The sequence below is a fragment of the Lactuca serriola genome, chromosome 6, assembly GCF_051521515.1.
Source record: "Lactuca serriola cultivar US96UC23 chromosome 6, Lser_US96UC23_V15, whole genome shotgun sequence".
NCBI classification, from domain to species: domain Eukaryota; kingdom Viridiplantae; phylum Streptophyta; class Magnoliopsida; order Asterales; family Asteraceae; genus Lactuca; species Lactuca serriola.
The window spans coordinates 71,277,840-71,293,432 of NC_136413.1; the positions used below are offsets into that span (position 1 = coordinate 71,277,840).

General features: G+C 35.8%; 1 protein-coding gene across 1 annotated transcript; it reads right to left on the minus strand.

Annotated features, from left to right (window-relative positions):
* Positions 1-13,209: 13,209 nt before the first annotated feature.
* LOC145058998 (histone H3.2) lies at positions 13,210-13,816 on the minus strand. Its single transcript, XM_079006867.1, has one exon. The coding sequence runs from the start codon at positions 13,726-13,728 to the stop codon at positions 13,318-13,320; it is 411 nt and encodes a 136-aa protein (XP_078862993.1). The 5' UTR covers positions 13,729-13,816; the 3' UTR covers positions 13,210-13,317.
* Between the last annotated feature and the right edge of the window lie 1,777 nt (positions 13,817-15,593).

Consider the following 15,593-nt stretch of genomic DNA (forward strand, 5'->3'; position numbering starts at 1 on the left):
TTCGGGCAGTTCAGTGTTCAGACAGTTTTGGGTCTCCAACAGTAATGGTATTGAGGGTCTCATGTATAATAAGCGTAACGAAATGTTGAGTAATTCTTAGTCACCCACCACGGGGTTCACCTATAATGATTCAGTATGAGTGGTCTGTTTGGAATTCAGATAATCTCGAGACATCAGAATTTAGATGAAGTAGATGTGATCTTGTTGCGAGGAATTAGTTTTCATGCAGATTTTAGGGCTTTACGAGGATTGATCACGGCCACCCTGAGAAGGCTAGGGTGTGCCCAAGATTTTGGCCATGCTACTTGAGTAGTTAGGCATGTAAGGAATGACAAGAGATGATTTCAAGGACGAAATCTAATTTAACTGGGGGAGAGTTGTAACACCCCGTTTATAAAATAAATAAATAAATGTATAGAAGCCCTAAAATGAATAATAATTGAGCAAGGCGTTAATTTTGAGGAGTTAAAGGTCATAATTATAGAAGGTGGGGGTTAAAATGTAAGTTTTGAGTTAGTTTCGTAAATAGTTATGAAGGCAAGGGCCTCATGGTAATTATTGTGAATTAATTTGAAAAGATTTGAAGGCTTAGGGGGCTGAATGGTAATTTCAGGACCTATTATGAAGAGATTCTTGAAGTCAGGGTCGAATTGGTTATGGACTAGGTTTGAAAATAAATCTGGAAGTGAGGGGCTGTTAGTTTCATTATTGGATTAACTTTTGGGAGACACGGGTATATATCCCTTACGGGAACCCTAACCCTACGAGGGTATCGGCCGCCACTCATGTCTTCAGCCGCCGGGTAGCACCCCCTTCAGCCGACACCACCTATTTCCTCTACCCTTCGGTCACTCATGGCTGCCAATCGACCGCCGACTTCATGCCAACGTCGCTGCCGGCAGTCAAGTTTCGCCATGACTTGCCGTTGGATTAATGTCTAAGTCCATAACTATTTTGGTATGTACTTGACCCGATGGTGCATGGTCCTTTTGGGTTGCCTTCACCAAAGCAACTTGATATGATGAATTATGGAGAGAGAGATGATTAATTATGATTTATTAATATATTATGAGAATAATATATTAAAGGAGAAATCACATTGTTTAATTAATATTAGTCAATAATTAATTAAGAATTAATTTTGTGGCTAAAAAGACATTAATTAAACTTAAGGGACTAGAACTGTCAATTGTATGATAGTTGAATATTGGGCTAATGGACTCCATATTAGAGGGGTGGAAAAATTCTATGGGGAAACCCATTGGAAATCGTCCTAGGCCTCAAAGGAGGGAGTCCATGGGTTGCTTAGGGCCTAAGCAGTCAAATTTGGGTTTCCTTGTTAGATAACCCTAATAGCCTCACTATTTAAGGACCCCTAGGGCACCAAAAACGTGGCCAACTGATTCCTTAGGGTTTCCACACGTTTTTGGGTGCCTCCTCTCTTCTCATTCTTCATCATCTTGCTCTTGGTGTTTGTGAACCATTAGAGGAGTTTATGACTCTTAGCTTTCTAAAGTCATTACAAGGAGGATTTGAGATTGTTATTACTACATAAAAATCAAGGTAAGATCTAAAAACCCTTTCACATGTTAATATGGTTAATTGTATGCTAGAACTAGGGTTTAAAGTCTTGGATTAATTGCATGTACAATAGAGAAACCTAGATCCAAGCATTAGGGTTTGCATGAGCACATAGGATGTTCTTATGACTAAAACCCATCAGTGGTATCAGAGCCATGATTGATTTCTATTGTATTGATGCCTAGTACATTCATTCATGTTGCAAGATCGAGTTTTTGGCCATCTGCCTGACAAACGCGTCGAGTTCCAATGTGGACTCGGCGAGTTTAGCTGTCAGGCAGGCGGATTTTCGGGATTTTTACCTATTTTGACTTAGGATAATTGCCATAATTGTTTAAAATTAATAAAATTTGAATTTTATTGATTCCTTATGATTATCTTTGTCAAAATAAAAGATCTTGGTCATCTAATTAGATAATTGTTACCTTATTTGATAAATGTTGAATTATTTGATCATTATCTTGCAAGAATTTGAACTAGATCTAATTAGATAACCACCAATTAATTATTAATTGCCTTATTTGAATTATGTGATCTATAATATTCTTGATAAAGTTTGGAAAAGTTTCAAATTAATCCCTTTAGGTTTTATAGTTTAAATTTGAACTCAAAAGTTTTGGTTTTGAAATTTAAATAGTTGAAACCCTAATATTTTGAAATGTTTCAAAACTTGTCCTCAAGTTTTGGAATTTAAAAGTTGATTAAAAGGTTAATTTAGAAATGTTAAATTCTAAAACCCTAGTATTGTTTTGAAAAAGTTCAAATCACACCCTTATGGTTTTATTAATTAATTAAAGTGTATAACTAAGAGAGATTTAATAAACCCATAAAGTTTTGGTTTACAATTTAATTAAATTAAAAGTATAATTATTAAATTTGAACACCTAGTATTTTAAAAGTATAAACTACATCCTATACTATATATAACATTAAAAGTCTAGTATTATATATGTATGAGTAAATGTCAGTCTTACCGTTAGTAGGCCTCATTCACAAAGCTGGTCTATAAGGGGTGTTTAAGGAAATTGCCTATAAAATGACGATTGAATGGTTATCCACTCTTACCAACCGCACTCTTGACTAGTGGATGGTCGTTAGTCGAACGGGTAGGATAGGACAGAAACCTTCCATTATAAGTATAATGAAGTACAAAAGTAACTAAATGCTTTTACAAATTCCCAATCTTAGTTGCTTTAGGCAAAAGTGAATTGATGCATTTCCATGAAATTACACTTTGTGCCCTTGCGAAGACGTTAGTGGAGCGTGTGTGGTTAACCGACACACTAAATGGTTCTAAGCAAAGGTAGCAAAGGGTGACTCAATGTTTGTCATAGTTCGGTGGAGCGTGTGTGGTTAACCGGCACATCGAATAGGTGACTGTAACATGTGGGGGCACCATGTAAGTTTGCATGGTTATTCACACCCACTTTGTGATCCTCGGTATCCCAGTCACAAACTAGAGGGGCATATCGAGATTTAAACATGCCATTGAAATCTTCAATGAATTTCAAAGGATTTAGGAATTTTCAATAGATTTAAAACTTAATATGTTTTTCATTTTTCATGGTGGAAATTAGTGAATCGTCATTCACTTACCTTCAAATATTCTGCAACTAGATTACGGCATCCCTTTTCTAGGTTGTAGAGTATTGTGTTGGGTCCTAGCCTTAATATCTCATTTGGGTGATTTATTAAGGACTCAATCAATCAACTAACTTGAATTTGATTTTTCTCCTGTTTTGTAGATGTTAAAGTATGACAACTATGGTCTTCCCAGATCTCGTGGAACAAGCTTTTCACATGAAGATGATATTCCACGATTCGATCGAGGAACACGAGATCATGCTTCGCTTCCTCCACCACCTCCTATTATTCTCCCTAACCCACAAGTTCAAAAGATTGAAAAGTTCAAACTCACTCAAGCCCTTTTGGCAAGTAAACACGAAGAAGGAAAGTCAATGTGTGCACACATCCTAGAGATGAAGACACACATTGATAGATTAAGAATGTTGGGATCTGTTGTCTGTGAGGAGCTGGCTATTGATCGGGTTCTTCAGTCACTTCCTGACTCATATAGTGAGTTCTTAAGAGAGTTACTATATGATGAACCACGACATAACCCTCATTAATCTCACCTATATGCTTATTGTTGCTGAATCAACAATGATTTGGTGCACTGGAAAAGCAAAGTTGATTGGTGGATCTGCCTTCCAGACCTCTATGGATATAGGAAATGGCAACGAAAGGCATGTCATGATCGAAAAGTTTGATCATAAGAGAGAGGCAAAGTCAGAAGTAGTTCCGTGTGCTGTTCCAAATAAGTCAATTTGCTTTTATTGCCAAGAGAAGGGGCATTGGAGACGAAGCTGCCCTATTTACCTAAGAAATCTAAGAGATGGGAGAGTCAAAATGTATGGCTCTGCTTTAGGTAAAATCCATTAACTAACTCTTTTAAGTTCCTATTCTAGATTCTTAATACATGATGTGATAAGATTACATTTCGATGTCTTGTAGGATCGAAGAAAAGAGAGGAAGCTTAAGGGAAGAAGTGAGCGAAATCTAATCGTGAAGAAATGGATTTCGATCGCATTACTTGAAGATTAGAATCTTGAGCTACTACTTAGAGTTAGAATAGATTGCTAAGAAATATGTAGTTTTTCAATGAATTGCATTGTAAGGACAAATTTTTCCGCAATAAAATAAAATTTGATTTTATTTATTTATTTATCCTTGCAATGGCGTGTATGAAAAATTGATGTTTGAATTTTTTAAAACTACTTTAAACACGTAAGTTATGGAATTAATTAGTTTTGAATAGTTTCAAAACTTGCCCTCAAATTTTGGAATTTGAAAAGTTTTCACTTATGAATACTTTAATTCCAAGTTAGCCCTTAGAATTTTAAAAGTTAAAATTCAACACTTATACTTTATAATATTATAAGTTAATAATATATATATATATATATATATATATATATATATATATATATATATATGTATAAGAGTAAAGTCAGTCTTACCGCTAGTACGCCTCATTCACGAAGCCGCTCTATAAGGTGGGTATAAGGTTGTTGCCTATAAAATGGCAACTTAATGGGTGTCCACTCTCACCCACCGCTTGCTTGACTGGTGGAGTGTCCTTAGCCGAACGGGTTTGACAGGACTGTAATTCTCCCTTCATTAAAAGTATTAATGATAAATACTAAGTAACTAAACTCTTAATAATACCCAATCATAGTTCCTTAGGAAAATGTGAATAAGGTGCTAATCCATGAAATTACACTTTGCACTTTGTTTAAGTCGGTTAGTGGAGCGTGTGTGGGTAACCGGCACACTAACTCGTATTTAACAAGGTAGGCAAAGGGTAACTTAATGTTTATCATAGTATCGATGGAGCGTGTGTGGTTAACCGACACATCGATTGAGGGGTAAACACTTAAGGGTACCAAGTAATTTGCATGGTTACTTCACACCTTGTTTTGTGATCCTCGGCATCCTAGTCACAAAACCTGAAGGGCACACTCGAGATTGAAACATGACATTGAACAGTTCAATGAATCTCAAAGATCTAGGAGTTTCAAAACCAATTAAAACCTAATAATACATTTCGTTTATCTCGGTGGAAATTGGTGAATCGTCATTCACCTACCTTCAAATATTTTATAGCTTGGATTACGGCATACCTCTTCTAATTTATAAAATAGTTTGTTGGGTCCTAGCCTTAATATTTCATATTTGGTGTCATATTAAGGACTTAAGATCAACTATCTTGAATATCTTCCAAAAGATGTCTGGTTTAGACATTTATGATCTTCCCAAATCTCTTGAAACAAGCTTTCCTAAATGAAAATGATGTCCCTTGGAAATCATACTTCATTCACCTCCTCCAATTATTCTCCCCAACCCACAAGTTCTTGAAAAGTTTAAGGTCACTCAAGCCCAATTGGCAAGGCAAGGTCTAGGTGTGGTCACGTCTTGGAAATGTAGTCACATATTGACAAGCCAGGAGAGTTGGGTGTCAAAGTCTTGAGAAAGTTGGTGGTTCAATCACTTTCTAAGTCGCATAGTGAGTTCCTTTGGGACACCTATGAAACAGACTATGACAAGACCCTTAATGATCTTATCTATTTGTTAAGATCAACTTCCTTAAAACTTGATGGACATTGACAATAGTGACACAGGAAATCCAGAAAAACATTCTCTTCCCAATGGAAAGGGATCGGCCATAGTCAACTCGGTTGACCAAATGGTAAAGAGAAAAGCTAAGTCTGAGATAGTACCATTACCAAAGCGTCCATATGTTAAATTGCCAGAGGAACGGGCATTGGTTGCGAAGCTGCCAATTTTACCTAAGGATTTTAAGGTCAATAAGTTTGACTCTACTTCAGGTAAAGTCCACTATCTAACTCTGCTAAGTTTCTATTCTGAGATTCTTGATACATGATGTGACTGGGTCACATGTAGATGTTTTAAGAATAAAAGAAAAGTGAAGAAACTTAAAGAAAGAATATGCTGAATCTGATCGCATAGATGGATTTCTATTGCGTAGCTTGAAGATCGGATTCTTGAGCTACTTCTTAGGAGTTATGAGATATTGCTTAGGAATAGATAACAACAAGTTTTCATATGGATTGTAAGGATAAGTTTTTCCGTAAAGTTTTAAAATAAGAGAAAATTTTAGATTATATTTATTTTAAAATATCCTTACAATGGCATTTAAGGAAAAATTGTTGCTTATATGATTCCATTAATAGCAAGAGTGGAAATATGAAATTGATTCTTTCATTTGTGGTAATGTCTAAATTTACCAAATAAGGAAAGATTCTCATCACCCAAGTATCAATTGGACCAGAACTTGGAATCATGCAAGTTGTATAGCATGATGAATGAGAACTTTCAAGTATTGGAAAAATTAAGACTAATTACTCGGTCACATGGATGTGTGAGTCAAGTAAAGGACTAAGGGATCGAGTATACATTCTTGTGCACTGATTAAGTCCACCACAAAAGATTGATAAGACTATTCGTCATAGTTTACTAAAGCTCAGTAAACATGATTATACTTACAAGCTTAAGTGTAACTCTGAGACATTGGAAAAGGTTCCAATGTATGGCAGAACGAATAAGAAGAATCAAATTAGGCAGAAGGATAAAAGTTTCTCAAATCTGAAGAGATGGGAGAGTACTTTAGTATCAGTTTTTGTGATCATCTTAATGATTAAGAAACCATATCAAATTGTTTCTCTAAGGAAAACTTAGTGCATTCTTATGACTAAGAAGAGGAACTTGAATTGTTGAAATGGTTAAATCAAGAAGACGAGTCATACTTCGTTCCAAAAACAATTCTTAGAGTTATACTCTAAGATTGTAACTTGAGTGACATGACTTAAAGAAGGTTTAAAACAATTGTCAAATGTAAGAGTAAAAGTTTTTTAATCTTGTACATTTGAAATTAGTAAGTTGTGATGTTTTGGATAAAACAAAGACCAACTAAGGCCAATTGTATAAAGTATTTGTCTTGATTAGAATCCACACTATCCCTTGATATTTGACAAGGAAGTCTTATATGTCAAGAGGACAGTGGGAGTCTTAAAGGTCTTGACCCGACCCGACATGGTCCATTTGGGTTGCATGGCATCATGCACTTGGATAGACTATAATGAAAGAAATAAGACACTTATGGTTATTAATATATTATAAGTTCTAGTATATTAATAATAAGAATAATAAGATTATTTAATTAGTATTGATCAAGAATTAATTAAGTGATCAAAAGAAGACTAATTAAATATATGGGTTGATTGTGTAAATCATCCATACTTGTATAGTGGGCTAATGCTCCATGGATAATCAAGTTGGGCTAAAACCCATAGGATGGTCCATGGATGCTCCATGGTGTATTTGAACCCATGGATCCAAGGAAATGGAAAGTCATGACAATTAGGGTTTACCCTAATTGTAACACTATATAAAGATCTTATTCTTGACCAAAATCGGCACTAGAGTGTGTAAAAATAAGGGCTAGCCGATTTCATGAGTTGTGGATTTCTCTCAAGTTATTCCAAGTGTATTTGGTGTTGTGTGAACCATTTGAGGTGTCACACTTGGGGCACTAGGCACTCAAGCTTCATGAAGACTTTCTACATCAAAGAGGTATGTATTCCATCTTGTTATATTGATAGTTTTATATGATAGATTAGGATAATACCTTGGATGTTCATATTTGCATGTATAATAGAGAAAAACATAGATCCAAGGTATTTAGGGTTGCATGTACACTTAGGAGTGTTAGAATGCTCATAACCCATCGGATAAATGGGAAGACATTGCTATGGATTTTGTCATTAAACAGCCCATAACAAAGAATGGTCACGACATGATTTGGGTGGTCGTTGATCGATTCACTAAGAGTGCGCATTTCATAGCAGCCAAGGAGAAATGGTCTATGGATAAGCTTGCGAATTCTTATGTGAAGGAAATTTTAAGGCTTCACAGTGTCCCGTTAACGATTGTATCAGATCGTGATAGCCGTTTCACCTCAAGGTTTTGGAAAAGTCTACAAGAGGAAATGGGTACCAAGTTGTGTTTAAGTACAGCTTACCATCCACAGACTGATGGTCAGAGCGAAAGAACGATACAAACATTTGAAGATATGCTTAGAGCATGTACCCTGAAATTCCAAGGTAATTGGGATGAACATTTACCTTTGGTAGAATTTTCCTACAATAATAGTTTCCACTCGAGCATAAAGATGGTACCTTATCAAGTTTTGTACGGACAGAAGTGTCGTATGCCGTCTTGTTGGCTTGAGGCTGGGGAAAAGCAGTTTATGGGACCCGAGATGGTCCATCAGACTGCTGAGAAGTTGAAAGTGATTAGGGAAAGAATGTTAGCAGCTCAAGATCGTCAAAAGAGCTATGCTGACAAGAAGCGAAGGCCGATGACTTTTGAAGTTGGAGATTCGGTTTAGCTTAAAGTCTCGCCGTGGAAGGGACTTATAAGATTTGGTAAAAGGGGAAAGTTGATTCCAATGTTTATTGGACCATTTAAAGTTCTTCAGAGGGTTGGGAACCAAGCTTACAAGCTCGAATTACCCAAAGAACTGAAAGGAATTCATAACACTTTTCATGTGTGTTATTTGAGGAAGTTCACGGGAGAAGTTCCTGACATAATTCCAATTTCTGAATTGAGAATTGATTAAAACAAGAGGTTAATTGAAGAACCAGAGGCAATTGTTGACCGAAAGACTAAGAAGCTTCGACGCAAGATGGTCGAATTAGTGCTTGTCCATTGGAAACATTCGAATGGGCCAAATCTCACCTGGGAAACGGAGAGTGACATGTTGAGTCGCTATCCGCATTTGTTTGTTGATGTGTGATTCCGGGGGCGGAATCATCCTAAGGGGGAGAGAATTGTAACGCCCGCGTTTCCAGGCTAGGCATTTTCATTGATGTAATAGTCTAGGTTAACCCTTGTAACTCTTTTTGAAGTATTAATGATGAAATATTTGAGTATTATGTGAATTATGTGTATTTGTGTGCTTATTACTTAATTATAAAGATATAATTAATAAATGATAAAAATAAGCGTCAAAATTAAAGTGTGAGATAAGCCCTATATCTTTACATAAAGTTGTAGTGGTCGAAACAAGGATTCTGGAGATATAAGGAATGCCGAAATCCGAGTTATAACGAAGAAGTTATGACATGTCGAAGTTTCGCGACAGAACCGACACGACGCCGAATGACGTAAAATATGAATTTAAGATAGAGCGATATCTAGCCTTAGTGATCTAAAAAAAAGTCGTAGGGTTCGTTAAACCGAGAGCATGCATAAAAATAACGCCCAAATCTGACTTCGTATGAGGAAATTATGATTTTCCGAAGTTTCGACTTAGCGGTATGCAGCCCGAATACTCAAATATGAGATCGAGTGATTCTTAACCGAAACAATCTGAACGAGAGTTGAAGATCTCGTAAATAGTAGTCCAACGATAAAAAGACAGACGAAAACGGAGTTCAGATGAAGGAGTTATGAATTTCGAACGGAGTTTTCCTGTCCCGGCCTACTAAAAATAATATATAAGTAATATATTTATAATATATTAAAAATAAACTCAAAATTAGCCAACGGAGTCTAAACGAGAGTTGTAGAGCATAATCTTACCTTCGCGTCGATATAAAGAACGTCGAAAACGGAGTTCGTATGCGAAAGTTATGAATTTCTGAAGTTCGGGGCGCGAACCCCAAAGTTGTGTCAGAGACCACGACGTGGCAAGCAGTGTCACGACGTGGCAGGTCTTCTGACACCTCCGGGAGTCCCCCAGACGCAACTTGCGATGACACATGCAGTGACGATCAAGCCCACGACGTGGAAAAAGATGCCACGACGTGGCAAGGGCAGATTTTGCCCTATAAATAGATTTGAAGGGCCAGCCATTTAGGGTTGCTATTTTCTCTCCTCTCTCTCCCGTTTTACCTCGATTTACGTGCAAGAAATATCCCGAAGCCCCGGTATCATCCCGAGACCCGAAGCGAGTCCCAAAGCCCGAAGATCCCGAGAAGAAAAGAGTTTCCGAGTCGAAGCTCTGCCCGCGAGGAGTCCGGTTTTTGTGAAGATCTTCCAGATCTACCGAAGAATACTACTTCTACAAGCCGTAGTGCTGTCTGATCATCTTCTGATCAAGTGAGTGTGTAGTTACTTTCTTCTAACGCATAATTATGAAGTATTTTATACGAAATACGTGTTATGTGTATATTTTGTTGTTATATGTGTGAATGTATATTCACTTTCTTTTATCTCATAGATCTAATTTATTCTCTATGAAATACGTGTTATGTGTGTGTGCCTCATCTGTTATGTGGAATATGTATTGATTGAACATGCTATATTGGTTTTAAACTATGTATAAAAATATATATTTTTATCTACTAATATGTTGGGTAGAACATGGGTAGATAGTTGACGTGTGATAAACAGATGAGAGTCCTCGATGTTGTTTTTGATTCAGTCATCTAGCGGAGTTTAGATGAAGACCGCAGACTTTTCTAGACAGTCCTGTGGAACGCTAGCAGGCTCGCCACCTGTAGGTGTTAATGAACTTGGGTGTTCATTCGCTGTACTCCATCCCCCTCATGGTTGCCTTATTTGACTTATATTGCTGAGGAACCCCCGAATCATGTGTTGTCGCCCCAATGAAATATTGTTAGACTAGGTCCCTTATGTTAGTTGTCTTAGGGACGTAAAGTGAAAATAACGGGAATGAGTAATTGAGTTATTGTTGGTTGGTGGAATTAAATATAATTATTTATTGTGGGTTGAAAACCTATATGCTCACCAGGCTCCCAAGTCTGACCCACTAAGTTTCTTTGTATTATAGGTAGTGGTGCCAGAGCATAAGTTGGATTACTTGTTAAGTTATTTTTGGATTATAGACATGTTGTTGTAAATAACTGTCGTAAGGTATGTATTGAAATGTTTATGCTTTTGGTCTGTTTATCGGAACATGACATCCCGAGTATTATAATATAATGAAAAATACATTTCTTTAAGAAATGCTTTGGTAAATCTTATTTTATCACATTTTGTTTTGGGAACAAATTCCGCAACTCTTTTAATTAAAGGATTACTCTGAAATCATTTTAAAAACATAAATTAAACCGTTCTTTTCTGGCCGTGATTTTGGGAATGTCACAATATATGTCAAAATCATAAGTTGATTGAAATATATAACAAAATTAGATACATGTGAATACATAAAAACTATAAAAAACACATAATGGTTTCAGTTCGTGAATAATTACTGAGAATTATATATATATATATATATATATATATATATATATATATATATATATATATATAGTAATAATCCATTTGTGTGTGTTAAATAATAAATCATTAAGTATATTATACATATTAATCACCGAGTTGACCGAGTTTTACAACACTGCTCAGTTCAATAAGAGACCGATCGGGGAGTACTTGGGAAATTGTAACTCGTCTCAGTAAGGGGCCAAGTAGCGAGTACTTGGAGGAGTAATCGGCCAACTCAGCGAGTTTTACAAAACTGATTAAAATATGCTATATCGAGCATATTCGCGAGAATAACCCTGGAAGATAAGTCTAGGAAACTTTAATATGTGCTCAGTAAAACACATGGTTATTGTTAAGTCGCCTACTAAAGACGTGAAAATACTAGTGGTGTCTAGGAAAAAAATTGTACTATATGTGGTTGTTTCGGACACACTTATGTGTGTTAAATTGCTTCATGGTTATTATGTGTAGTAACTTGGGAACTTCGAGACAATTTTTGAGAGGAGTATACGTTAGGGCTGTGCATGGGTTGGTTTTGGACCCAAACCCAACCCAACCCATAAATGGTCGGTTTCTGGTTTTCAGAACCCAATAGGATCGGTTTCTGGTCGGTTCGGTTTCTCGGGTTTTGAAGTCAGTTTTTCGGTTTCTTGGGTTCAACCCATATACTCATGGGTTTTGGGTTTTATCATATTTTCTATAATCGAAACAACAAGCTAAATACTTAAAAAAACACTAACAAGAAGTTAAATATTTCAAAAAACACTAACAAAAAGTTAAATATTTCAAAAAACATGAGTCTTACAACAAATAGTCTATTACAAGTTACAACCAAAGTCCGAAATACTCTATTAGAACCAAAAAAACAATCAAGTATAAGTGGTTTTTCGGGTTGGATGGGTCGGTTACTAAGGCACTAATAGAGTAATAGTTGAGTTGTTTTGTTTGTATTCATTATTACATGGGTTATGGTGATGACAAGGAAAGTAGTTTTGGTTCAAACCCAAGTTGCTATGAAGAATCGAGTCCAAGTAATATATTCGTGTATGAGCAAGTTACTTCATTATGAGAACCTTATTTAATGCAATAACCGAATTTAGTTGAGAGATTTAGGAAATAGGTGATCGAGAGAAAGATTGCAGCTTCCGTTGGGGATAAGCAACCACTAGCTAGAAATGTCACATGTGATGGTATAAAGGATTCAAAGGCATGGTTTTTGAGGATCTATACTAGGTTAACATGATCATTTTTACAGGGAATGAATACACAAACTTTCATTCATATAATGCATTGAATGAATTGATTTTGATGCATGGGATTGTGATTGTTTAGCAGAAGGTCAAAAGCGTCAGAAGCAATGCATAATGTTTAGCACTTGGAATGTTATGGTTGTTGTGTGAGCAAAACGAGATGTTGATGATGAGTTTTGTAGATCGATGATGCAATAGTCTGGCTTAAATGTGATGTTTGCAAAATTAGAAGATCACGGAATTCACAGGATTTGATCAAAAATTCGAGTGTCATACTTGCTTCTGGGGATCTGTCAGATCTTTACCAGGAAGGAAAGATCATTCATATGTACAGAGGAAGAGGCTTTTTTCCTAATCTAACAGTAGAAGATTACTTAAGAAACAAGCACATCATTCCAAACTGATTATAGATTTTCTTTTTCGGAAGAAGCCGAACACATAAACAAACAAAATCATGTTTGCAAATAAATCACGATTGCCACTGATATGTTGTTAAATACATTGCTCCAAATGCAATGTTAAGGACAAATTGGAAACATACCAATGCAATTCAAATACGACATTTATGAACACCAAAATGTAATTTCCATTCAATATAATAGATTAAACAAAACGCAAAGAAACAAACCAAACTAATCAAGATCTACAAGCTAATTTTGGAAATCAAAGTCTATGCCCTCTCACCACGAATCCTACGAGCGAGCTGCATATCCTTAGGCATGATGGTGACTCTTTTAGCATGAATCGCACACAGATTTGTGTCTTCAAAGAGCCCAACAAGGTAAGCTTCGGAAGCCTCCTGTAGAGCAGCCACGGCGGAGCTTTGGAAACGTAGATCGGTCTTGAAATCTTGAGCGATTTCCCTCACGAGTCTCTGGAATGGAAGCTTCCTGATCAAAAGCTCGGTGCTCTTTTGGTACTTCCTGATCTCTCTCAATGCGACTGTTCCAGGCCTGAATCTGTGTGGCTTCTTCACTCCGCCGGTGGCCGGGGCTGACTTCCTTGCCGCCTTGGTGGCCAACTGCTTCCTTGGAGCCTTTCCTCCGGTGGATTTCCTTGCAGTCTGCTTGGTACGAGCCATTGGAAGGTAGAAAAGAGCTTCGAGAGGAAAAAGAAAAGGATTTTTAAGGATTGTTGTTGAATAAACTGGCGATTTTGGATTAAGGGTATGCGAAGGTTTTATATAATGCACATATCTGGGAGAGAAATAGCGGCAAATTTTCAAAAGTGTGAACGAAATTTTGGTTTCAATTTGGACTGCTGAAAAATAATACAGGTTGGCAATCCGTGTGAGTTCCTCAGGGACCAATGATATCTAGGCCGTCGGATTATGCGGATGTGCTGACATTTGATTTTAGGTATTTTGTCCCACTAATTTCCACTTTAAAAAATCCTACCATCATCTTTTTTTTTATGCAATGGTATAACTTTTTTGTTTATTAAATTTTTTGTTTATAGCTTTATGGGAAATTATTATGCAAGGTCTTGAACGACAGTGGTGACACAGGGGTGTAGGGTCAAGGCTCTTTAAATTTTTGGACAAATATATAGTTATAGTGTTGGAATTTTTATAAAATTCATTTTTATGTATTGTTATTTCAGAAAATTAGCAATGTAGTTAACTACATACACAATTTAATATTTGGTTGTAATCTTAAAGTAATTTTAAGTATGAAATAAATCAAATAATTTGTGAGATCATGTGTCCAACAAATTCAACATTAAATATTTAATGGAGAATATATGAGAATATTTCTATGTGACATCAATCAAAATCAATATGTGATTTGATCAAGTATAAATCTTGTAATATGTTAAAAGTTACGGTCCTTGATGTCGAAGTTTACTATTTGATAGGAATTTCATCGGTATGGTATTAGAACTATTCGGTTTAATCATTTTATAATGTATCTACGACAAATATAAATCATGTAATGTAATAGATAAATGATTATGTTCTTCACCATACCATGTTATTCTAATTTCCTTTAAACTCTATAAATAACTTTATATAATCTTAAGCTAAAACGTTAAATTATTTATATTGATATGTTAAATAATATTTATATTGATTTAAAATGTATAAAAAATAAGACAAGACTGTAATAATGATAATGTGATATGTATTTTTTATGGTTTTTGGTCTAAACCATAATACTTTTTGTTTTGATTGATGGTCTTTTTGAACTAATTTCGTTGTGTTTTGGACCCTTAAAGAACAAAATGAATAAATTGCCTTACTCATGTTTTTTTTCTATTTGTTTTAAAGTTTTATTGATACTAAATATAGGGTCAACGTCTCTCTCTATCTCTCTCCCCCCCCCTTCCCCCTCCTCTTTTCTTATGGAAGTCTCACGTTAACAGATCGATATGAGTTTTTTCTTTAAACACAAACACGCATATGTTTACAAATCCACGTTGTCTTTTGGTCCCTTCTATAAGCTTGAAGAACACAGACCTTTGTTCCCCTTTTTTTACAAACCAAAAGTAGGTTGCACAGGTGGTTTACAATGAAAGTCATTGATCCTTTGCTGCGACCACTTACACAAAACTTTGTGAGGCGATAATGATCACCTGCATTGTTAGTTTTTGTTGATTGAAAAGATGAGTTACAGATCAAATGATCATTATACGAGTACATTAGTTGCAGTTACTCTAGGTGTCTGTTGTATGCAAAATACATGTGTATTTATAGTCTAGTCTAACCAACAATCAGTCCAATATTCTCAGGATCCTCGTGATTAAAAATGAACACGTTAGTTTGACTTGGTATTCCTAGGTCTTTTGTATGATTGAAGTATTTCTTCGGTGATAATGAGTCTTATGTTGACTAATTTTGTACATGTGAGACAAAAAGTAGAAATATATATGTTAGAAATGTTAGGAAATAATACTAATAATGGTCATGATCTTAAGAATTGTTCGAGATCCTGAAAGATCTTGAAG

Excerpts from the sequence above, each read along its gene's own strand:
- LOC145058998 (XM_079006867.1), bottom strand. The coding sequence starts at position 13,728 with ATGGCTCGTACCAAGCAGACTGCAAGGAAATCCACCGGAGGAAAGGCT.